The sequence below is a fragment of the Nycticebus coucang genome, chromosome 12 (genome assembly GCF_027406575.1).
Source record: "Nycticebus coucang isolate mNycCou1 chromosome 12, mNycCou1.pri, whole genome shotgun sequence".
Taxonomy (NCBI): domain Eukaryota; kingdom Metazoa; phylum Chordata; class Mammalia; order Primates; family Lorisidae; genus Nycticebus; species Nycticebus coucang.
Window position 1 is genome coordinate 10,926,967 of NC_069791.1, and position 25,124 is coordinate 10,952,090.

The 25,124-nt window shown below is 36.2% G+C and overlaps 2 protein-coding genes and 1 pseudogene across 3 annotated transcripts; all 3 read right to left on the bottom strand.

Moving 5' to 3' along the window:
- Nucleotides 1-5,120: 5,120 nt before the first annotated feature.
- On the bottom strand, nucleotides 5,121-6,059 carry LOC128562230 (olfactory receptor 6C68). The gene has a single exon (XM_053556951.1). The coding sequence runs from the start codon at nucleotides 6,057-6,059 to the stop codon at nucleotides 5,121-5,123; it is 939 nt and encodes a 312-aa protein (XP_053412926.1).
- A 5,239-nt stretch (nucleotides 6,060-11,298) lies between these two features.
- LOC128561627 (heat shock protein HSP 90-alpha-like) lies at nucleotides 11,299-13,437 on the bottom strand (annotated as a pseudogene). The gene has a single exon (XR_008373303.1). The product of XR_008373303.1 is annotated as a heat shock protein HSP 90-alpha-like (transcript).
- Nucleotides 13,438-22,730: 9,293 nt separating this feature from the next.
- Nucleotides 22,731-23,669, bottom strand: LOC128562213 (olfactory receptor 6C68-like). Its single transcript, XM_053556924.1, has one exon. It carries the CDS (start codon nucleotides 23,667-23,669, stop codon nucleotides 22,731-22,733), a length of 939 nt encoding a protein of 312 aa, XP_053412899.1.
- Nucleotides 23,670-25,124: the final 1,455 nt, after the last annotated feature.

Here is a 25,124-nt window from a genome sequence, read left to right on the forward strand (position 1 = left end):
CATTATTTTCCAACTCCTAGCCATAAGAATTTCTAGATTCTACTTTTCTCAGTGTGACTTTTTATTCTTATGCCACCTGTCCTCACACTAGGAATAATTGTCACAGCCGCTTTATATAAAACATCCATGTGTAACACCATTGAGAAGAAAAATAATCTGGTTCAGAGAATTTTTAGGAAAAATTCAGGCCTGCTTCTTCTTGTTGGGTCATCTTAATCCACCACCACAGCTAGATAAACAGAACATGCTGTATGAATCATCCTAGACCACATCCTTTATTCTCAGAGCGGGAGAGGAATGGGTGTCACCGTGTATGGCATACCTCTTGGGGGTGGGATACAATTACACGAGGGACTTTAAAAACAAATGCAAACAGTGTAAACTAATTCTTTGTACCTTCAATGAATCCCAAACAATAAAAAGTAAGAAAATAGGTACACATTAAAAAAAAAAGATAGAAAAAAGTTGGTATATAATTAATATATACCCCTTGAAAGTACACATGATTTAGTATACATGCTTTTGAAAATGCTCAAGGATACATAGAATGCAGTCAAAAACTCTGATTGCACATTCTTTCAAGTCCAGGAATATTGAATAGTGTTGAATTATTTTCATTAGTTGTATTATAGATGCATCTCTCCTAGGACACTGCATCTAATATACCATGGTAGAGAGAGAGAAGATGATAATGAAAATGACTTCCATTTAGGAAAATGGGGAAAATAATTCATAGCAGCAAGTGGTCCATAAATTTTGTCATTTCCTAATGGAAAAGAATAGCAAAAATTAACTGCCTCAGAACTGGAATGAATTGGTACTCAGACCACGTACCCATAGTCCTGTCATTGAATGTGCCATAGTTCACATGGGCTTGAAATGAAAGCCTTTCACTACAGGGATCTGTATAAAACTAACAGTTTACTTCTCAGTAGAAGTAGGAATGCATGGACCTTGAGATTTCTGAGGAGGTAAGTAATTATAAGATGTCAGATAGTCTTGGTATTTCTTTGGCTTTGCACAACCTTAAATTATGGTTATTTTAAAAAAATGCGATATATGCAATCATGAAAAACTTTATATTAGCTGAAATCACATTAAAAATAACAAGCATGCCTTAGTAAAACATCACTTATACACTACAAAGATATACAATTTTACATGCGCATAAAAGTTAAAACTAAAAAAAAGCTTAAAAATTGATAAAAAATTTAGAAATAGTTATAAACAATACGAATTTAAAAACAAAGCCAAGCATTATTTAAAAAACAAATTTGTATATAGCAGCTCTAATGAAAATACTAGCACAGTTAAAAATCTGTGTTAAATTCCTAAGAAATAATCACCATAGTACATAGAAGACTTAACCATGAAAAACAGTTGGATTTGAGGGTTAGTATGAAAGGACTAAAGACTTTCAAAACATCATATTGTCAACATGGGCCAAGAGGAAGAGTGCTGGATAAATCAACATTGCTTTATGATATTATGTTATTCTATGGTTTCCTGAATTCAACTCTGATAGTGTTCTTTGCTGTTACTTATTATACTGGGAAAAAATAATAAGTAAACTAAAATGTTTTCTCAACAATGAATCATATCCCTATTCACTAGTCACTTATGAGCCAATTCATTTCAGAAGCAAAGCCAAAAATGTTTTTAAATTAGATTCAGAATTGAACCTGAGGACTGTAATTTGTAATATCTGGCTCGTATAAGAATGTTTTACTCATTTCTCTTATTAGTTGAACTGTCTTAATATGAGTTTGACCCAGAAATAACTTAAATCAATGGGCAGGTATAGGAAAACACCTTTACTATGCCTGGACTTTCTAGGATGGGTCCCGTCTACCCTTTCATACACAAGAGATTTTTTTCCTCCAGATTTTTTTCTCCTTATGCAGCAGGGAGCATAAGGAAAATTATTTATTGTAGCATGGGTCCTATGTAATCAAATCTGTAGTGGACATATTGTTTCCTACTAGAGTTCTTTCCCCCAGACTTGAATTTCCCTGACTTTATCTTGAAATCTATAAAACTGACTTTTTCAAGTTTTCAAGGCTCCAGATGGCTAACTTCTAGAAATTCTGAGAAATAATTTAATGTCCTTTATTTTTTTTAAGTAAGCTTTATTTTTCTTTAATATAAGACCATTTTTGAGTTTTTGGAAAGCTACTTAAAAGAGCCAAATACCTTAAAGTTTTTCCACAATATTTCCTAATCCTACAGCTTTACTAGGCACAAATCCTGAATTCCCAACAAAAGTCTGATAGGTGGTTTAACCAGTTCATTCAATGCCATATGACCAATTTTCTCCCTTCTTACCTCGGTTTGAACAATTCCAATGTTTAGGTCTGTCACTTTTTGCTGCCACTCTAGGTAGCAATTTTGCATGAAGAATGATCTTTTATTTGCAAGTAACTAAAATTAAATGGCTGTAAGAAACACATAAATATATATACATCATATATTATGTGCATAAAACTCAAATTTTTTTTTTCCTCTGAGTTCATATAACTGGTGGAATTAACCTTTTTCAGCTTGAGCCACAGGTCCATGACGGAATGAGGGCACTATCTCCATCTCTGCATGACTCACTTACCCATATGCTTTAAACTATCTCTGTGCTGGCCTCCTAACAGGGCAGTTTCTCTGCTGGTAGGAACAGTAACTGTAGCAGTTTCAGCTATTACTCTTTCATGTCATAAGAGAGTGCCGCACCCTCGGCACCAAGCCGCAGCGAGGTGGCGCTGTCCGCGTTGTAAAACGAGGGAAAGGAGGTCTGTGCTCCCCGGAGCGAAGCCCCCAGCAGCCCCAGTGTGCGCAGCGACAGAGATGTTGCCCAGCATGCTGTTTTTTGTCGCATTAACCTAAGGGTATGGCTTTCTGTTACAGTGTACGTGTATGTTAAGCTGAATGTCTGTTTGTCCTGATAAGTAAGCAATAAGTCCTTGTCAGAATGAACACAATGATAGTTGATCCAGAAACAGCACTAGAAGTATGACTGTGCCAGACTCAGTGGCTCCAAGTAAGCCTGCACAAAAGCAAGTCCCCACCATAAACGCCAGTGGGCTAAGACAATGCAGGCACAACAAACAAGATGTTTAAACAAGATGTTCCAGCACGATATACACCATCACCACCCACAGTAAAACTTTCCTTAAAAAACATCTTACTTCACTTACTTTTTAGTCAATCAAATCACAATAGAATAAGCACATATGATTAATAATAAGCACATAATAAAAGTATATATAACCAACATTAACTTAAAATTTATATATCTAATAAGAGCCTTAAAACAAATTATGCCTTTACTATTACTTAAACACAAATGTAAAGAATTACACTATACTAACATTCCTCAGATAAGAGGAAGCAAGAGGAAGCAAGAGGAAGCAAGTAGGTTTCACTGATAACTACTAACCTTTGTTCCCCTTAAGGACAGAACATTGAAAAGTAGTAATGGATAACTACCCACGTTTGCAAACTTAAAATATAACTTGTAAAGGTCAGCAAGTTGTAAAAAAGCTTTGTGTAACCTGTAATGCTTTGTGTAAACTGTATAAAAACCGTACTTAAAACTCAGTAAAGCGCAGCTGCATACTTCACCAAGTGCTGTGTGCCAGACTGTCATTCCTGCGTCGACCTTTCAACCAACCTGACTCCGTTTCCCTGCTTTCCCTCGGACTGAAGCCCACCGACAGGGTGGTCCGCGGCAAGAGAGTAAGCCATGTACAGGGTATCAGACATCTAGGAAAAGTCTTGATTAATTCTGATTGGACTGATTTAAATCACAACCCTGAATTAGCACTATGGAGTGGGTAATGAAATGCAATAATTGACTTAGTTTGGGGTCTGGGACTAGTCTCTGAAATTGGGAATGGAGAAAATTTTTTCTGAGAAGTTGAATTCAACAAAATTGTTTACTGGATGCTTTGCCTTCACCTCCAAATGTGAGTGGAGGCTGAGAAACAAAGCAAGAGGCCTTTGTCAAATATTACCTATGAAAGCAAACAGCACAGGTTTAGAGCATACTCTTCGTGATTTTTACATTGCTCACTCCTCTTACAAGACAGCTGGTATTAAATTTGATGGTATATGTCTTATATTTCATTTCTATGCACCATGTCAATAATCCATTTACTTATTCATCCTTTCATACACGCAAGTTTCCATTCATTCATTCAGCAAATGTATGCAGGATTTCTACTATGTCCTATGAGTGTTGTACTTGGTGCTCAGGGTGTTGGAAAGGGATGACTAAAATATGCATCATTTAACGCTATGCATTTGTCATCAACATAAAATTTAATTTTTCCCAAGTGGATAATGATGTATGTATTAATTTTAAAATTAAAAAAAATTAATATCCTTCTAACATCAGGGTTTATACCATTTGATCTGTTCTACATCTTCCAGACTTTCACATTACCCATTGATGTCCATTTTGTTGTTAACCTTTTACTATTACAAAATGATTGCAATCAGTAGTCTTACTGACAATTAGAGTTTTGGCATAAATTCCTAGATGTAGATTTTCCAGGTGAAATGTTTCATGTACTTTTGATAAATTTTAATTCCAATGTTTTAAAACAAATTTTGTGTTAAAGATTTATAGAAATTTTCTGTCTAGTTATGATATTAAGCCTTTCATGTTAACTGTAGCACAAAGGTATTCATTTACTTATATTTCTTCTTTAATATTTTCTTTACATTTCACAATTTCCTAAGGATATTTTAAAGGCTTCTTAGTTAAATATGTAAATTTTAAATTAGGGACAAGAATTTGTGTCTTGATTAATAATGACTTCTCATATAAGCTAGAGAAAAAAGAATAATTTCACATTTATATAAAATTATCTGAGAAAATCATCTGAAAAGAAGGAAAATAAATAGTTTAGTCTGGTTAAAGGACTAACTGTGATATAGTTTGTCTATCACAGAGAACTAGTCAATAATTAATCAGTAAATAAATAAATGGAAAAATAATAATAAAATGGCCATGATATCCTAATTTCTCTGGCTAAGAAATTATGAAGTCCGTTATTGGACTTAGGAAGTCTACACATATGAAGTACTGTAGACTTTGTGAATTGACTGATCAACTTATATACTCTTTACTTCTTTAAGAGAAACGTAATTTTTTTGATTGAGTCCTTAAAGGCTTGTTTAACTTGTTTATTCCTCAGGGTGTATATAAAAGGATTCAACATGGGTGATATGGAAGAAATAAGAACTGAAACACCTTTATTAATGTTTACCTCTTCTTTTGCAGATGGTTTGATGTAGATGAAGATGCAGCTGCCATAGGTGATGGAAACCACGATCATGTGTGAAGAACAGGTAGAAAAGGCTTTTTTCTTTTGTTGAGTAGAAGGGAATTTTAGAATTGTCTTTATGATATGTACATAGGAGAGAACTACGCATACGAGAGTGATGAATAAGATCAGTATGGCAGAGATTATCACCATCTGTTCTATCAGCCAGGTGTCTGAGCATGATATCTTCAGGATAGGAGATGCATCACAGCCAAAATGATCAATGATATTAGAGTCACAGAATTCCAGGTAAAAACCTAAGCTAAGTGGTGGGAGAATAATGAGGAGTGCTGCCATCCAACAGCAAATAACCATTGCTTTGCACACTTTGTTGCTCATGATGGTCATATAATGCAAAGGTTTGCAGATGGCCACATAGCGATCATAGGACATGGCAGCCAAAAGGAAGAATTCAGTTGCCCCAAAGAGATCTGTTAAAAACAGTTGAATGGCACATGCATTATAGGTGATCGTTCTGTCCCCAGTTGATATGCTGTATAGGAATCTTGGGACACAGGCAGTTGTAAATGAGATTTCTAAGAAAGAGAAATTTTGGAGGAAAAAATACATGGGAGTTTTAAGGTGGGGATCCACCATGGTGAGAATAATGATGGTCAGATTTCCAGTTACACTCAACATGTAGGTGAGAAATAGAAAAATAAAAAGCAAAACCTGTAGGTGAGGATCTTCTGTCAGTCCCAGCAGGATGAATGTTGTGATTGCTGTGTGGTTTTTCATTACTGACCTCTGGCTTTTGCCAAACCTACGTGTAAACATCAGAGAAGTTTGAACTGCAGGATTTAGACAAAGTCAGGTAATGATGAACACTCCTGTGCATATTCAACTCATCCAACGTCCATGAGTTTCACCTGTTGCTCTGAAAGGTTTCAGGGTGAGAATATATGCTACGTATACATACACATACTACTGTACAGTAAGTTGAGCTCCTGTGATTTATTTATACAGAATGGCCAAATATAATGTGTAAATTCTAGTTATTGAATCATAGCATAGCTTTTCCTTCATTCACATGCTACAGTAATTAATTTATAGTAAATTAAATATTTTAACTACTGTCTTGGAGTCTCTTTTTATTTGATTACATTAAAGTCATTTTTAATTATTCTTCTTATGCTGTCATATGTTTTCCTTAAACTCATAAGCTAAATTTTTAAATAATTCCCTTAATTTTCATTCCTTTGCTTAAAAATTTGATTTTTAATTGTTAAAATCTTAATGTTTTAGATCAAGATTCAGACAAGGTATTTCAATTCTCTCTGAGATATGTATTTATTTGCCCTTTGATACTCTGAAAATTCTTTGTTCTTAATTGTAAAGTGAAAACATGTTTTTGCCCTAAAGCATGCACATTTGTAATTTTATGTATCTTTTCTAAAGCTTCATCATTTACATCTTATATCCACCCCTTGGAGAATGCTGTGTAGTACAATCCGATTATTTTGCTGTGCTCTTTTATCACAATATAAGGCAATGTTGAGTGTAATAAATAAACCACTGAAGAGTATAAGAGCTATATTTTCATGATTTGTTTATCTACTCAGATTAGAGCAAACTATGAATCATTATATTATGTTATTATATTAATATATTACATATATTAATGATGTATTATATGCAGTATAGATCAGCACATAAAAAAAGGAAAACCAAGGCACAGAGGGGTAAAGCATGTGGTCATGTGCCTAGATAATAAGTGGCTGGAGTGGGTCCCAGGTCTCAGTCAGGGTCACATTTACTTGAATGTCTGAGTTTCCTGAGACACGCCTCTATAGGCAACTGAAACAAAGATGAATTTTATTGTCTATCATCTAAACCAAGTTTATACAGTTTATTGTCTAAACCAAGATACGTGAGGAGCAAAGGGGGAAGTGTTTTTAATTATGTTCATATGACTGGTGTAAACTATTGAGGGCAAAAGCTAAATGCATGCCATTCTATATGGAATTCCTTACTCAATTCACATGTAACATCAGGGCTCATGGAGAGTAAACAGTGCCAAAGTGCAACTAGTATTCTTTATTTCTTTAGCATGTACATTGATCCCTCAATATTTGCTCAGTATTTATTTCAGTGAAATATTAACACTAAAGACAAAAGATTCTGTCATTCTGTGTTAAGATCAATAGTTAGAAGGGAGTTATTAATTATGTATCCTCAATCATATTGCTAGATATTCATTCACAGGTTACTAGTAAGTAAAAACATCAGACCTCTAAGTTTTATTACCTTGCATTTCTTACTAAATCCAAAATGATCTTCTAAAACTAAGCAATTTTCTATGGTTTTGGAACATTTTCCCTCAAAAAATTTTGATGAATGTAATGAGAACTTTCAACAATTTCTTTCTTTTCTTTGATTACACAAAAGAGAGGTTCTTCTATTACTGTACAATAAGGGAAGTCTCCGTGGTAGAGAGACACCATCACACTGTGGGATAGAGCAGGGATATTAATCTAGACTCAGAGTAAATAAAGTTTGATAGAAAGCTAATTCTTTTTTAAGAACAGAATTATCATGAGAAGATGATTTCATAGCTCATGTGGAAAACCTGTGTCCTGTTTTCTTCTTTTTCATTATCTCAATTTACACCAAATAATTCTCTTGGTCTTGAATTCAGGTTTGCTATTGTCTTAAAACTACCCTTTACCTTGCAATCATCAAGATCTTACTTTTCCTGAATCTAGTCTTGCATAAATATTAACTATTTAACTCTCATCACATTCATGTTGACTAAACTCTTCATTGAGTGTTCAGTTTCCAGAAAAATCTTAATTTTGAAGATAGGAAATGTACAAACACTCAACTAATATTTCAGACTATTGCTATTGTGTATATGTATGCTTAAATTGTTACTTTTTGCATATATTTATGGGGAATTTTATTTCTGAATATTCCCCACCCAGAACTGGCAATGATTTCTAGGGCCATCATTTTAGGAAAAAATATTTCACAAATAATTGTAGGATTGACTTTTTTCATTTAACACTAACATTGGTATTCAACATATTGATTTTTAAGTCTAACACTCTGTTTAAAGGAGAGAAATAGATCATTACATCTCCCACCCACCTCTCTCTTCCTGCCAGTATGTAAACATAAATACACTAAAAAAAAACTAATAAATCCATTCCTACTTACCCTTTAAGCAATAAGTTATTTCATGACATCTCTTGCCAGTTTATTTGCTGATGCTCGCAATACGACAGAGGTTGAACAGGAATATTCCAGTGGAGACGTGTGAATGTAAAGTTTTCTCATGGAAACATATTCAATCAGAAAATTTCCTGAAAATGCCCAAAGCCCCCTTTCACGAAGCTTTTTCCATAACAGGTCTTCTGCCATTCTTAAACCGGGAAGAAATGTTCTCTTGCTAGCAAAAGTAACGGAATACCTAGTGTTGTGTTTTGGGGATACCATAAGATATTGGGTGACAGGGGATAGCCAACTTTCTGGGCTTAGAGGTCAGGAAAACATGTTTGGCACTAGCTATTATAACTAGATTAATTTATATATTTCTCTGTAACAGAAGTCAAAAGAGTCAACAAACTAAAGAGTCCTTAGAGCCCAGGTTTAAAAGTCACTAAGGAATCTTCAATATAATCAGTTTTGGCAATTGCTGTTGCATAGGAAACGATGGGGACAGGGCCCCTAGGGACAAGAAAATGCAAAGGCATCAGACACACTGTGATGGTGCTGGTTAAAATTAGCCTATAATAAGACGAATGGTTTCTTTGTGGTATTGTCTAAGGTAATTAAAATGGTATAAGAACACTTCCTGTACTTTTAAAAAGTAACAGGTAGATATTATAATAAATGGGAAGATAAAAAGAAAAAAAGACACAGAGATAGCTACTTAAATATGAGCATATAAGTATACCTGTAAAAACTGTTGTAATCTACAATTTTCATCGATGTTATTATGGTTGCTTTTTCTTTTCTTTTCTTTGTTTTTTTTTTGAGAAAGAGTCTCACTTTGTCACCCCCCATAGAGTGCTGTAGCATCATAGCTCACAGCAACCTCAGACTCAGAAATGCCTCAAGCCATTCTCTTGCCTCAGCCTCCCAAGTAGCTGGGATGACAGGTGCCCATCACAAGGCCCAGCTATTTGTTTTTATTTGTTAATGTTTTAAATTCTTAAATAATTTTTATAAATTTGTGGAGTGCACTTAAAGATTTGATACATGGATATATTGCATAGTGATAAAACCTGGGGTTTTTGTATTACTTTAACCCAATTAGTGAATGTAGTACTCATCAAGTACTTTCTCATTTCACACACCCTCCTATGCTCTCATGTTCTAAGTCTTCCCAGTCTTCAATGTCAATTATCATGTTCTCTATGCCTTGTGTTCCCATTATATCATTAACATTTATTGAGGACATGTGTTGTTAGGTTTAGTTTGCTTGTATTTTGTGGAGGATATTTGCACATATATTCATCAGGGATATTGATGCGTAGTTTTATTTTTCTGTTATATACTTTCACGGTTTGTTATCAAGGTGATATTGCCTTTGTAGCATAATTTAGGGAGGATTTACTGCACCTCAATCTTTTGGAATAGTTCTAGTAGGTTTGGTACCAGTTCTTTGTACAACTGGCAGAATTTGGGTGTTTAAATTTGGGATACTGTATGTCTCCAGGAATTTATCTGTTTCTTGTATGTTTCTAGTTTGATAGCTTATTATGTTCACAGTATTCTCAGATGATGATCTTTCATATTTCTTCAATATGAGTTGTAATGCTTCATTTTTCTTTTCTGATGGTGCTTATTTGAATCATCTCTCTTCTTGGTTAATGTAGCTAGCAGTCTACCAATTTTGTTTATCTTTTCAAAGAATCAATGTTTTGTTTTGTTGATCCTTTGTGTTTTTTTGTCTTAATTTCATATAGTTTTACTTTGATATTTGTTATTAGTTTTCTTCTTCTATCTGTGCCTCTAGCTTGTTCTTGTTTTTCTAGTTTCTTGATGTATGGTGATTGGATGTTAATTTTTAATATTTAAATCTTTTTGATGTAGACATTTAACACTATAAACTTCATTCTTAGCACTGCTTTTTCTTTATTCTAGAGTTTTCATATGTTGTGCCTCTAATTTCATTTATTAAAAACATTTAACTATATCTTGATTTCATTAATAATGCAAAGATCATTCAGGAGCAAGTTGTTTAATTTTCATCTATATATATAGTTTTGAGAGTTCTTTTTAGAATTTATTTCCAACTTTTTTCTACTGTGGCCTGAGGAGATACTTGATATGATATCGATTTTTATTTTTTATTTATTTATTTATTTTTAAACTTAAGTATATTTGTTACAACCCTTTTTAAGTAGATTGTGACTTGGGTACTACATATCCATTCACAAGCCTCACTTTTCAGATAGCTTTACAACACGCATGGATAAGCTTCTAATTTTGCTCCTCTAAACAGTAACTTTTCTTTGGAAAACAAGCCCTGCGTAGAGTTTCATCAAGTTGCTTCACTTTATATTTCTAAAGTGCCAGTACATGCAAAAACTACAAGGGGATGAAAAGTTTAAAAAGTAGAGCCTAGAAGATAAACTTAAGTCGTTCGAACAAATGGTTTTCTTCTTCTAAACATCAAGTTATGTTCTGAATACTCAATGACAAAAAGATTTGGTCTACCAAGGAATCTGGCTTGATAGCTAAATACTCTAGGCCACAACATTAACGTAGGTTACATACATCTTACAGCATTTTACCTCAATCTCTTAAAATAAGTCAATGTGAACCAAAAAAGCATTACTAGCTCTGCTTCAGTGCCTAAAGTATCACAGTAACACACTTAGATGTAGAAAGAAATCTTATCTTTCCTTTAAAGTATTATATCATGCCATATAGAATTTTTAAACATTAAAAACAAACAAAAAAATACTTGAAAATGTATTATCAGAGGGAATGAAGTATTGAACACAAGTAATTTGTCAGGGAAAGCTTAGTCTACTTCTTCCATGCGTGATGTGTCATCATCTCCTTCCAGTAGTGGCATCTCTTCAGTTACAGCAGCATTGGTATCGTCAGCAGTAGGGTCATCTTTATCAATACCCAAACCAAGTTTGATCATCCTGTAGATTCTGTTAGCATGTGTCTGGGGATCTTCCAGACTGAAGCCAGAAGACAGGAGTGCAGTTTTATAAAGCAAGATGACCAGATCCTTCACTGACTTGTTCTTGTCAGCCTCTGCCTTTTGCCTTAAGGTCTCAATAATGGAATGGTCAGGATTTATCTCCAAGTGTTGTCTCTCAGGGCTTGAGCTTTCATAATTCTTTGCATGTTTGCTGTGCAGCCATATGTACTTGTCACAATACAGCACGGGGATGTAACCAATCAGTTTGACACAGCCACCTTTTCAACTTTTTTCTCCAAGATATCTTTCATGATTTTGCAGCGGTTTTCAAACTTTGTTTTTTTCTCTTCCTGTTTCTTTTTCTCTTTCTCTTCTTCATCTTCTGGAAGTTCCAAGCCCTCTTTGGTGACTGACACTAAAGTTTTCCCCTCAAATTCTTTCAGCTGTTGGACACAGTACTCATCAATCGGCTCGATCATATATATCACTTCTAAGCCATGCTTCCGAAGATGTTCCATGAAGGGTGATATAGTAGATATGTTTCTGGTTTTCCTTCATTCTGGTACAGTAGTCCTTGAGAGAAACCATCTCATCACCTGAAGCAGAAGTGTAGTATCGCAATAGCTCTGAAAGCTTCTTTCGATTTTGAGAATCTTCATGTATTCCAAGCTTTATGTTTTTAGAGAACTTCTCATAAAACTTTTTGTAGTTTTCATTATCTTCTGCCAGCTCAGTAAAGAGCTCTAAGCACTTTTTGAACAAATTCTTTCTGATAACTTTCAAAAATTTGCTTTGCTGCAACATTTCATGGGAAATATTTAGAGGGAGATCCTCAGAGTCCACCACTCCTGTAATGAAATTCAAATATTCAGGGATTAGCTCCTCACAGTTATCCATGATAAAAACTCTGCAGACATACAACTTAATGTTGTTCTTTTTCTTTCTGTTTTCAAATAGGTCAAAAGGAGCACATCTCTGGACAAAAAGCAGAGCTCTGAATTCCAACTGTCCTTCAACTGAAAAGTGCTTCACTGCCAAATGATCTTCCCAGTCATTGGTCAAGCTCTTATAGAATTCTCCATACTCCTCATTAGTTATATCATCAGGATTTCTGGTCCAAATAGGCTTTGTTTTGTTGAGCTCTTCATGATCAATGTACTTTTCCTTAATTTTCTTCTTCTTCTTCTTGTCACCATCTTTCTTCTCCTCCTCTTCTTCATCAGAACCAACATCTTCTATTTCAGGTTTGTCATCAGGCTCCTTTTCTTCTTTTTCTTTCTCCTCCTCCTTGTCTTCCTTTTCTTCTGCCTCATCATCGCTGACTACTTTATCACGTTCCTTCTCCACAAAGAGAGTAATGGGATAGCCAATGAACTGAGAATGCTTCTTCACAATCTCCTTTATTCTTTGTTCCTCCAAGTACTCAGTTTGGTCTTCTTTTAGATGGAGAATAACCTTTGTTCCATTACCCATAGGTTCACCGGTGTCAGTCCTAACTGTGAATGATCCTCCTGCAGAGGACTCCCAGGCATACTGCTCATCATCGTTATGTTTGGTGATCACAGTTACTTTCTCAGCAACCAAATATGCAGAATAAAAACCAACACCAAACTGGCCAATCATAGATATATCTGCACCAGCCTGCAGAGCTTCCATGAACACTTTGGTTCCAGACTTGGCAATAGTACCAACGTTATTGATCAAGTCAGCCTTGGTCATTCCAATGCCAGTATCCGCAATAGTAAGGGTTCAATCTTGTTTGTTTGGTACGAGATTAATGTGCAGCTCTTTTCTAGAGTCTAGTTCACTGGGATCTGTCAAACTTTCATATCTGATTTTGTCCAAAGCATCTGATGAGTTTGAAATGAGCTCTCTCAGAAAGATCTTTTTGTTGGAGTAGAAGGTATTGATGATCAATGACATCAACTGGGCAATTTCTGCCTGAAAGGCAAACGTCTCAACCTCCTCCTCCATCAGTTGGTCTTGGGTCTGGGTTTCCTCAGGCATCTTGGCTAATGGACTTCACGGGACCCGCACAACAGCAGCACCTGGACGCTGAAGCAACTCATGATATTGATTTTTAAAAATTTATTGAGAGTTGTTTTGCATCCTAAAATGTGGTCTATCTTGGAAAATTTCTATGTACTGATGGGAAATGCATAATATGCATTTCATGGATAGAATGTTCTCTAAATGCCTGTTAAGTCCATTTGTTCTTGCATCCTTTTTTAAGTCCAGGTTTCTTTTTTGAAATTCTGCCTCAGTCTGTTCAGTAATGTCAGTGGGATTTTGAAGTCCTCCACTATTACTGTATTGTTGTCCATCTGTCTCTTTGAGATATAGTAGTTCTTTTTATGAATCTAGATATTCCAGTGTTGGCTGCATATATATGTGCATATTGAGGATTGTTATATCTTGTGATTTAATTGGTCCTTTTATCTTTATAAAATGATCTTCTTTGTCATTTTATGGTTTTTGATTTAAAGTCTGTTTTATCTGATATAAATATACCTGCTTTTGCTCTCTTTATTGCCATTTGTGTGGAATATCTTTTCTTACCCCTTTACATTAAGTCTATAAAAGCCTTTAGCATTAAAGTGAGTTTCTTGTGGACAGAATATAGTTGGATTTTGTCTTTCTTAATCCATTCTGACAATCTATATGTTTTAAGTGGGAGTATTTACTTATTTTACATTCAGTGTTAATATTGAATATAGGTACTATTCCTATCATGTTAATTGTTATCCATTACTTTGTCATTTCAATTGTGTAATTGGTTTATAAGACCTATGAGTTTTATGGTTCCGTGTGAGAAAGAGTGTTGATCTTTCATTTTTATGTTTATAATTTCCATTTCCTGTAGGGTGGTCTGGCGTTGACAAATTATCTTAGCATTTATTTATCTGTGAAAAACTTTATTTTTCCTTTATTTATGAAATTTAGTTTAGCAAGACACAAAATGTATGACTAATAGTTCTTTTCTTTAAGAATATTGAAATAGGACCCCAATCTTTCTGCCTTGGTGAAGGCCTTCTTGCAATTTATCTTCTGGTGTTTGTGATTTTTTTTTCCTTCGGATTTCTAAAACTCTTGCAAAACCATGGAAATTGCCCTCTATTTTCCATCAATTAGGTTCTCCAACTTTTTACTTTTTCTTTTTCTCCCTCAAGAATATGAATATGAATACTAATACTACTTTTATATTTGTTCACTTTATATTTTCTCATATTTCTCAAAGGATTTGCTCATTATTTAAAATTCCTTCTTATTCATTTTTGTCTGAGTGGGTTAATTGAAAAAAATCTATATTTAAACTCAGAAATTCTTTCTTCTGCTCAGTCTATTCTACTGTTAGAAATTTCAACTGCATTTTATAATTTCTTCAATGAATCTTTCATTTTTATAATTTTTGTTATTTTTGAAAATATTTATGCCTTTCTCTTCATATTCTGAATTTCTTTCTACACTCTTCTTGTTGGCTCATTTTTTTTTTCTTTTGAGACAGAATTTTACTCTGTTCCCCAGGCAGAGTGCTGTGGCATCAGCCTAACTCACAGAAATCTCAAAATCCTGAGTTCAAGCAATCTTCTTGTCTTAGATTCCCATGTAGTTGGGTGTACAGGATCCACCATGACCCCTGGGTCATTTTAAATTTTTAATAGAGATGGAGTCTATCTCTTGTTCAAGGCCATTTTGATTTCCTGAGTCCAAAAAGATCTTCCCATCTTGTCCTCCCAGAGTGCTAGGATTATAAACTTGAGGCACTGTGCTTGGCCTTTGTTTTGGTTTTTTAAATTTTAAATTAATATGAAGGTACAAATTTCTAGGTTACATTGTTTTCAATTAGAAGATAAGGTTCAAGTTGTAACTGAGCCCTTCACCCAGAGGGCATGCCTAATGCCATCACATTGTGCACATTATGTGAGATCCCACCAAATGCTCTCCCTCCTCCTGCCGATTGTCCTACCTTCCTCTTCGCCTTCCCCACTCTCTTCTTTCTTCCCCCCCATGCTAAATTATATTTGTATCTCATCATTTGTGTGGGCACGTAGTTGTCTATATATTGGTTTCATATTAGTATTAAGAACATTGGATTTTTTTTTCCATTCTTGAGATATTTTACTAAGAAGAACGTGTTTCAACTTAATCCCGGTAAACATGAAAGATATAGAATCTCCATCTTTTCTTAGGCTGAATAGTACTCCATGGTCTATATATGCCACAATTTCTTAATCCATTCATAGATTAATGGGCAGTTGGGTTGTTTTCATGACTTGGCAATTTTGAATTGAGTGGCAGTAAACTTTCTGGTGTAAATGTCTTTGTGATAAAATGATTTTCGTTCTTATGAGTAGGTAACTAGGAATGGAATTGGGGGATCAAATGGAAGGTTGACTTTTAGTTCTTTAAGAATTCTTTGTATAAGGCACATCAAGGACTCATGTATCTTCTTAGCAAACATGTAAATTGATCCAGTCCTTTCAGAATATAATTAGGTGGTATCTGCTAACAGTGAAGGAAGAGGTGCAGACTCGGCCACCCAGCAATTCTACTCCTAAGTATAACCTAAAGACAGTCTATTTAATAGTGTATCTTCATACCTACACAACTTTGTATGAGGAAATCCGCTGCAGAGGTGTTTGTAATAAAGAAGCAGATAAATAAAAAAAAAAAGATATGCTAAAAGGTCTGAAATGACTTTTGTATACATATCCTGCAACTTTACTGAGTTAATTTATTAGTTCTAACAGTTTTTTTTTTGGAGTCTTTAGGGTTTTCAATATACAGTGTGTCCATAAAGTCCATGTGCAATTTACTATGTTAAACTATTTTAAATTGCACACAAATTTTATGTTCACCCTATATAAGGTTATCTTGTCTTCAAACAGGATAGTGACTTTTCAAATTTTAGTGACTTTTATTTCTTTTCAAATTTTAGTGACTTTTATTTCTTTTTCTCATCTAAGAGCTATAGGAGGACATCTAGTATCATGTTGAATAAAAATGTCAAGAGTAGGCATTTTTGTCTTGTTCCGAATTGTCGAGGAAAAGCTTTGAGCTTTTTACCATTAAGTATAATGTTAGCTGAGGGTTTGTTATATATGGTCATTATTGTATTGAGGTACATTCCTTCCATACCTAATTGTTTGAAGGTTTTTATCATGAATACTTGCTGAATTCTGTCAAATCCTTTTTCTGAACACAACAACCAAGAAAATGCCGTGAAGATTATGTTAACCAGTTTGATGAAAATATTTCAAATTGTATATAAAACCAGCTCATTGTACCCATGACTGCATCAATGTACACAGCTATGATTTAATAAAAAAAATCCTTTTTCTGTTAAAAAAAAAAAAAGAATTCTTTGTAGTTGGAGGTGCCTGTGGCTCAGTGATTAGGGCGCTGGCTCCATATACCAAGGGTGGCAGGTTCGACGTCTGCCTTGACCAAATGCAACCAAAAATAGCCTGGCGTTGTGGCCACTGCCTGTAGTCCCAGCTACCCGAGAGGCTGAGGTAAGAGAATTGCCTAAGCTCATGAGCTGGAGGTTGCTGGGAGCTGTGACACTATAGCACTCTACTGAGGGTGACAGAATGAGACTCTGTCTCTAAAGAAAAAAAAATAACAAAAAAAAAGAATTCTTCATAATTTTTTTCATAAAGGTTGTATTAGTTTGCAATCCCATCAGTAGGATAGAAGTAATCCCTTCTCTCCACACCTATGCTACCATCTGCAGATTTGGGACTTTGTGATGGGGGCTAATCTCTCTGGTTTTAGGTAATATCTCAAAGTGGTTTTTGTTTTGCATTTCTCTGATGATTAGAGACAATGAGCATTTTTTAATGTGTTTTTTTGCCAATTGTCTTCATCTTCAGAGAAGTTTCTGTTCAGGTCTTTTGCCCCCTTAGAAATGGAGTGATTGCTCTGTTCATGCTGATCAGTTTTTCTCTGTAGATTGTAGTTATCAGCCCTTTGTCACATTTTTAACATGCAAAAATCTTCTCTCATTCTGAAGGCTGTCTGTTTGCTTTAGGTGTGGTATTCTTAGCTGTTCAGAAGCTTTTTAGGTTGATAAGGTCCTGTTTATTTACTTTTTGGTGTTGTTATAATTGCCAGGGTGGAGGTCTTCTTCATAAAATCTCTTCCAAGGCCGATATTGTCTTGTGGATGACGTGATCCTATACCTGGAAAACCCCAAGGACTCAACTACAAAACTCTTAGAAGTGATCAAGGAATATAGCAACATCTCAGGATACAAAATTGATGCCTATAAGTCAGTAGCCTTCATATATACCAATAACAGTCAAGCTGAGAATAAAATCAAATACTCTATACTTTTTACAGTAGCTCCAAGGAAGATGAAATACCTGGGAATGTATCTCACAAAGGACATGAAAGATGTCTATAAAGAGAACTATGAAAACTTGAGAAAGGAATTGGCAGAAGATGTTGACAAATGGAAGAACATACCATGCTTGTGGTTAGGAAGAATAAACATTGTTATAATGTCTATACTACCCAAATCAATCTACAGATTTAATGCAGTCCCTATCAAAGTACCAACATAATGAAAAATAGCTGGCTGGTAATGTGATTTCTCAGATGATAATTTTTTTCTTTTTTACAAATCATAGCTGTGTACATTGATGCATTTATGGGGTACAATGTGCTGATTTTATATACAATGTGGAATGCTTACATCAAACTGGTTAACATAGCCTACACCTCACTTAATTAATTGTTGTGTTAAGACATTCGTACTCTGCATGTAATAGATTTGACACGTACCCTTGCAATATGGACCATAGGTGATGTGATAATTTGTGAGAAAGCCAAGATCCTCCATGATGATTTAGTTAAAGGCATACCTGATACTAGTGCTCAAAAGGAGATGTTCAAAGCCAGTAGGGTATAGTTACAGTACTTTCAGAAAAGGACTGGGAGCCATAGTGTTGTTATGCACAGAGTGGCTGCAAGTTCTAGTTCAGAAGGAGCAGAAAAGTTTGTGAAGGAGTTTAATGAGTTTTGGAATAGTGAGGTGGAGGGTATGTTTTGAACCAGGGGTTCAATTGTGGTGAAACAGACCTTTATATTTTTATGTTTTTAAATTTTTAATTTTTTTAACTTTCACTTTTATTTAAATATTATTATTTGTTAATATTGTACCTTAAAATCCAGGATATTTACTGTTAAAATCATTTTGAAAATTCAAATTTGTGAGACCCAGGAATGGATTAATGCAGTTTCTATTATTTTGAAAGGGAAAAAATTGTCTTGGAACTTGAAAGATTTGGAACTCAAACAAGGTTACCAATTAGATTAAGTTTGGATTCCAAAGTATCACTGTACTCTGTTTCCGTGGAACCAGAAAAAACTTTGAGTAGTCAATACACTTTTTAGAAGTAAAAACAAATCTGGAGGGATCACTTTGCCAGACTTCAGATTATACTACAAGTGTATAGTGATCAAAACAGCATGGTACTAGCACAAAAATAGACATAATGGGATCTATGGAATAGAATAAAGTATCTAGAGATGAACCCAGCCGCATATTTCCATTTGATATTTGATAAACCAGACAAAATCATGCACTGGGGAAAAGAATCCCTATTTAATAAATGGTGCAGGAAGAAATGGTTAGCCATATGCAGAAGACTGAAACTGGACCAGCACCTCTCACCCTCAAGAAAAATTGACTCTCACTAGATAAAAGATCTAAATTTAAGACATGAAACAAAAATTTTTTAAGAGAGTGCAAGGAAAATGCTTTGTGTTGGTTTGTAACTTTCTTATGGGTATCATAGAACTTTCTTATAATCCAGATTTTAAATTTTTTACCTGTCATTTTTGATTTTCATTTTGGTTAGGATTGCTAGAGGGCTGGTATGATCCCTTAGGGGGATATTACACTGTTTCCTTTAGGGGAATATTACACTGTTGTTTTTTTTTTTTTTTCCATACTGGGGGCTTGCTTCTCATCTGAAGATGCTTTCACTTCTTATTTTCATTTGGATGAGACATATTTCCCCCCTTTTGAATGTGTGATGTTGGGTATATTGGATAGAATCCTTTGTCTTTTGGTTATAGATAGACTTCAAATGGTGGTTTTCTCAAATGTTCATTATTTTTAAGTTGTAATAACATTTTTTCTGAGCATGCGAGCAATCTCATTGCCTCCTGAATAGATGGGAAGATGAAGGTCACTAGTGGCTTTTCTCATCCCCAATTCTGTACACTTCTGTCAGCATGAATTGTACTGTGTGGCCCTTGTGCGTAGGGCCTGGCTGAGTACAATTACCTTAAGAAATATTGTAATGTTGACCTCCTGGCCCATAGATGGCACTCTCAGGAAAGAGGCAGCTGCTGTGGGATTTATGCTTCACTTTATTAATCAGACGTGCTGGCATATCCCAGGCAATGGAGGGGAAGTATGCGAGCTAGAGGTCGCTGTCCTATTTTCTACCACAGAGCCAGGTGGAGGGTGCAGAGCCAGGAGGGGCTGGGTTGGGCAAGCCCCACTCCAGTCTCCCTAAAAGCAGATGCAAATGCTACCACCAGGAAGACTGAGGGACAGTTCCCAGACTGCAGGAGAAACTCCCAGGGAGGGCAGAGGTACCTCCTCTGTGCCAAAGAGCCTGCATGGGGAGGGCTTCCGCAGCATCCACATCTCAATCGTAGAAGAGGGGCCTGAACCGTTCCCACACCCTTGGCCTGGCCAGAACAGCTAGTCCAGTCGCAAGCAATCTGTTCAGATCTTGAAGCTTCCCCAGCTGGGGCAGAGTTCACGACTCTCAGGAGGGGCCGGGGTTTTTCTGCCCTTATCTAATAGTGCAGTTTTTCTGTGGGAAGGGATGGGCACTCCCCCACATCCCTGGGCCCTTCCACCCCCCACAGAATACTCTTGTGATTTCAGTCCGTCTGTGCTCCCTCCTCACCCGGGTCCTGCTCTCAAACCTATCTGGTCTGTGTGTCTGACGCACTAGAATAAGTCTCCTTGTAATGCTTCAGGCAGGGAGTTCCCAATGTGTGCACGGCTTTTCCACTGTCTTTGGAGGAAGAGCCATGAACTCCCCTATCTTTGGGGGGATCTCTGCTTATAGCACATGCCCACCAGGGATAAACAGCTGCCAATGAACTTCTCTGCAAAACTTGCTTTCCCTGTTGCAATGAGTGAGAGGGAGCAAGGACACTGTGCTAGTCAGTCGGCACACCTAGGTGGGAGGGATTTGGGTGCCACAGTACTGGGGCCATGTCTGTCCCGCTCTGAATGCCATGCCCTTATCCAATATGGCAGTTCTGTAAAAGGGGAATGAATCCCCCCAGAATCCCATTCCTCAGCACCCTGCTACAGTCTGCTCTTGGCTATGACCACGAGGGCTTTCTTGCCACCCAAGTCCAGCTCGAAACTTTTCATTTCACTGCACCCTTCCCGTCCGAGGTGTGGTAGACAGGCTTGTTTGTCTGAGCCACAAAGATGTGACCTTGCCAAATGCTGGTGAGCATTAGGTTCCCAAATTATTCTCCCCTATTCCGCCTTAAGTCCTCAAGCAGGAGGGAGAGGGTCCCACTTTCCAAGGAGACCACAGCCTGGAATTCGCACCCACCAGACAGAAGCGGCTGTTGGTGAGCATCTCAGCTAACACTACCCTTGGGAAGTGCAGAGTGGGGGAGGGGCAGCAGCTCCCAGACAGCCTAAGCCCACACTGTTTCTCAGTTGCTGTGGATAAGGGAGCTGGGCTGGGGGAAGTAGCTGGAAGGCGACAGCCGGCACTTCAGCGGCTCATGCCGCTCTCCTGGGAGGTGGGCCTGTCTCGGGACTGGGACTCACTAGTTCTTGCTGCTAGTCCATATCTGCCTCTGAGCTTGTGCTTGTGGAGGGTGGAAAAATCCTTCAGTATATTCAGGGCCTTACTGTGCCCTGACGGGACTCATGAAGGGGAGGGAAATGCTCCTCACCCTTTTGCGGGGCTCTGAACTTCTCTGGGTTCCATCTCAGCCGAACCTTCTCTTTATCTTTCTACTTCCTGGCTTGGCAGTTTTCTCTGTGGGTCCCCAGCAGTCCCTGACTTCTCTCCGTGGTCCACACCTAAGCTGTGACTCTTCTCCCATCTCCCCTGTCTGACATCCTGCTCTCCCCTGGGTCGGACTGACAAGTGATGTCTCCTCTCCAGTCTTTCAGACTGGGAAGTCATAATTAGTTTTTTATTCGTCTTTCTTATTAATTTTTTCTTCTTGTTTAGGGTTTGAAAGCAATTGGATTTTTGAAATCTACTAAACCATAATTTTTTGCATCCTCTAAATACCTTAATTTTTGCTCTCAAATAAACTAATTCAATCTCAAGCTTATGTTTATTCTACAGTATCTAAAAAGTAGCAAATGACAGCCAACCTGGAGGACTTTCAGCTCTTTTCCCTGTAATCATCTCAGCAGACCCTCCGTGCGCCTTCCAAAACAGACGCTTGTCTTACCCAAGGTTTCCCACCTCATTACCTGAATTTGAATGTGTCTAGTCTTCTCTCAGTTTCCTCGCTGCTTGCAGATACCATTTATCTTCAGTTTTTGTTGTAATATCTGACTATTGTAGGATAGATCCCTGGACAATAGCTCAAACAGAGCCTAAATTTATTATTATTATTATTATTTTTTATTTTTTTGTAGTTTTTGGCCGGGGCTGGGTTTGAACCTGCTACCTCCGGTATATGGGGCCGGCGTCCTACTCCTTTGAGCCACAGGTGCTGGCTCCTAAATTTATTTCTTGATAACATAAAATTTTTATAGAAATTTTAATTTGGGGGTGATTAGGGAGGTGTCCCCATAGGTCTTCAGAGAAGCAGGCTTTCACAAGCTCATTGATTATCAACATGAAGCTTCCAGAGCCATTTATGCATGAGCATTTGGCTGAAAGGCAAGGAAAGGTGAGGAAAAACAATAACGGATCACATAGTGAATATTTTTATAGGCCAGGTCTATACTTCCATATCCATTCAATTAGCTATAACTTAAAATACATAGTTACAGTTAAACAAATTGGGAAAAGTGGTGGGAATATGAAGTCTACTGTGGTTTAAGAAGTAATAGCCAAACAGTGTCAGCTAGATTTTCAGAGTGAGCATCCTCAAAGGGTTTGGGTTTAATGAAAATAGAAATTGAAATAGTCAGGATTCACAGTAAGTAACTTTAAAGAGAAAGTACGAATACTGATATGACTACCGAAAAACTTATCTAGATAAATATGTTTAAAAACTTCAGGTTTCGTGCCCATTCACCTTTCCTTTTCTTTGGATTCATAAGCTTATTTTTACATCTTTGAGAGAAATACAATTTTTTTAACTGAGGCATTGAAAGCTTGCTTCACTTGCTTGTTTCTTAGTGTGTAAATAAAGGGATTCAGCATGGGTGAAATAGAAGTAATAAGGAGGGAAATCCCTTTATTAATAGCCACTTCGTCCTTAGCTGAAGGTTTGACATAAATGAAGATGCAGCTCCCGTAAGCAATGGAAACAACAATCATGTGGGAAGAACAAGTGGAAAAAGCCTTTTTCCTTTGCTGGGGAGAGGGGATTCTTAGAATGGTTCTAATGATGTAACTGTATGAGAGAACCACACACATGAGGGTGATGATGAATGTCAACACAGCACACACTATCACCATCTGTTCTATCAGCCAGGTGTCTGAGCATGATATCTTCAGGATAGGAGATGCATCACAGCCAAAATGATCAATGATATTAGAGTCACAGAATTCCAGGTAAAAACCTAAGCTAAGTGGTGGGAGAATAATGAGAAATGCTGCCATCCAACAGCAAATAACCATTGCTTTGCACACTTTGTTGCTCATGATGGTCATATAATGCAAAGGTTTGCAGATGGCCACATAGCGATCATAGGACATGGCAGCCAAAAGGAAGAATTCAGTTGCCCCAAAGAGATCTGTTAAAAACAGTTGAATGGCACATGCATTATAGGTGATCGTTCTGTCCCCAGTTGATATGCTGTATAGGAATCTTGGGACACAGGCAGTTGTAAATGAGATTTCTAAGAAAGAGAAATTTTGGAGGAAAAAATACATGGGAGTTTTAAGGTGGGGATCCACCACGGTGAGAATAATGATGGTCAGATTTCCAGTTACACTCAACATGTAGGTGAGAAATAGAAAAATAAAAAGCAAAACCTGTAGGTGAGGATCTTCTGTCAGTCCCAGCAGGATGAATGTTGTGATTGCTGTGTGGTTTTTCATTACTGACCTCTGGCTTTTGCCAAACCTACGTATAAACATCAGAGAAGTTTGAACTGCAGGATTCAGACAAAATCAGGTAATGATGAACACTCCTGTGCATATTCAACTCATCCAACATTCATGAGTTTTACCTGTTGCTCTGAAAAATTTCAGAGGGTGTGATAAAAAGTATACACATTTTGAGAAAGGAAAAAATGACTAAATTTGTATTCAAAACTAATCAATTCATGTTAGACTTCTGCAATGTCAAGAAGTGCTCAATGTGACTTGCTTTTAGATATTATTATTGGTATAGATTATTATATATGCATATATATACATACACACACTAATATATACTTGTATATTTTATGGTAATTTTTAGCTCCCCTGATCTATTTATACAGAATAGAGAAATGAGATCATTTTATAAATTCTAATTATTGCAATTAGTGTAGTATAACTTTTCCTTTATTAATATGCTATGGTAAATCATTTATAGAGAATTAAACATTTTAATTCCTATCCTGATTTGTTTCTTTTTTTTGATTGCATTGAATTAATTTTTAATTTTTAATTGTTCTTATGCTGCCAATAATTTGCCTTCAACGCATGAGCTAAATTAAAAAAATTCACTTATGAATTTGTGAATTGTTAAATTCATAAAGCTGTAGACCAGGACCCAATCAAGGCATTTCAATTCCCTCTGAGATGTATATTTATTTGATTTTGACACCTTTTTAATTCTTGGTTCTTCATTATAAAGTCAAAACATGTTTTGACCCTAAAGCATGCACATTTGTAATTTTATATGTCTTTTCTAAAGCTTCATTATCTATATCTTATATCTACCCCTTGGATAATGCTGTGTAGTACAATCTGAATATTTTACTGCATTCTTTTATCACAGTGTGAGGCAATGTTGAGTGTAATAAATAAACCCCTGAAGAATATAATAACTATATTTTCATGCTTTTATTTATCTACTCAGATTAGAGCAAATTATAAATTATATATATGTATGTATACACAAAGTGGAGGTATAGTATCTGCACTTTAAAAATAGGAAAGCTGAGGCACAGAGAGATAAAGTATGTGTACACTGTTGTCTAGATTATCAGTGGCCAGACAGTGACAGCTCAGAGTCCCAGTTCTCAATCACTGCACTATTTGCTGGTGCTCATTTACTTGAATGTCTTAGTTTCCTGAGACATGCTCCTATAGGCAATTGAAACAAAGGTGCATACTATACAGTTTATTGTCTAAACCAAGACACTTGAAGAGCAAAGGGAACACGCAATATTAGTAAATATGGTGATATGACTGGTGTAAACCAGACTATTAAGGGCAAAAACTAAATGTGTGCCACTCTATATGGAATTCTTTATTCAATTCACATGGGATATCTAGGCTGATGGAAGGAAAAGTGCAACTGGCTAATTTTATCTGTTTTAGTCTTTGTCTCTTTAGTATATT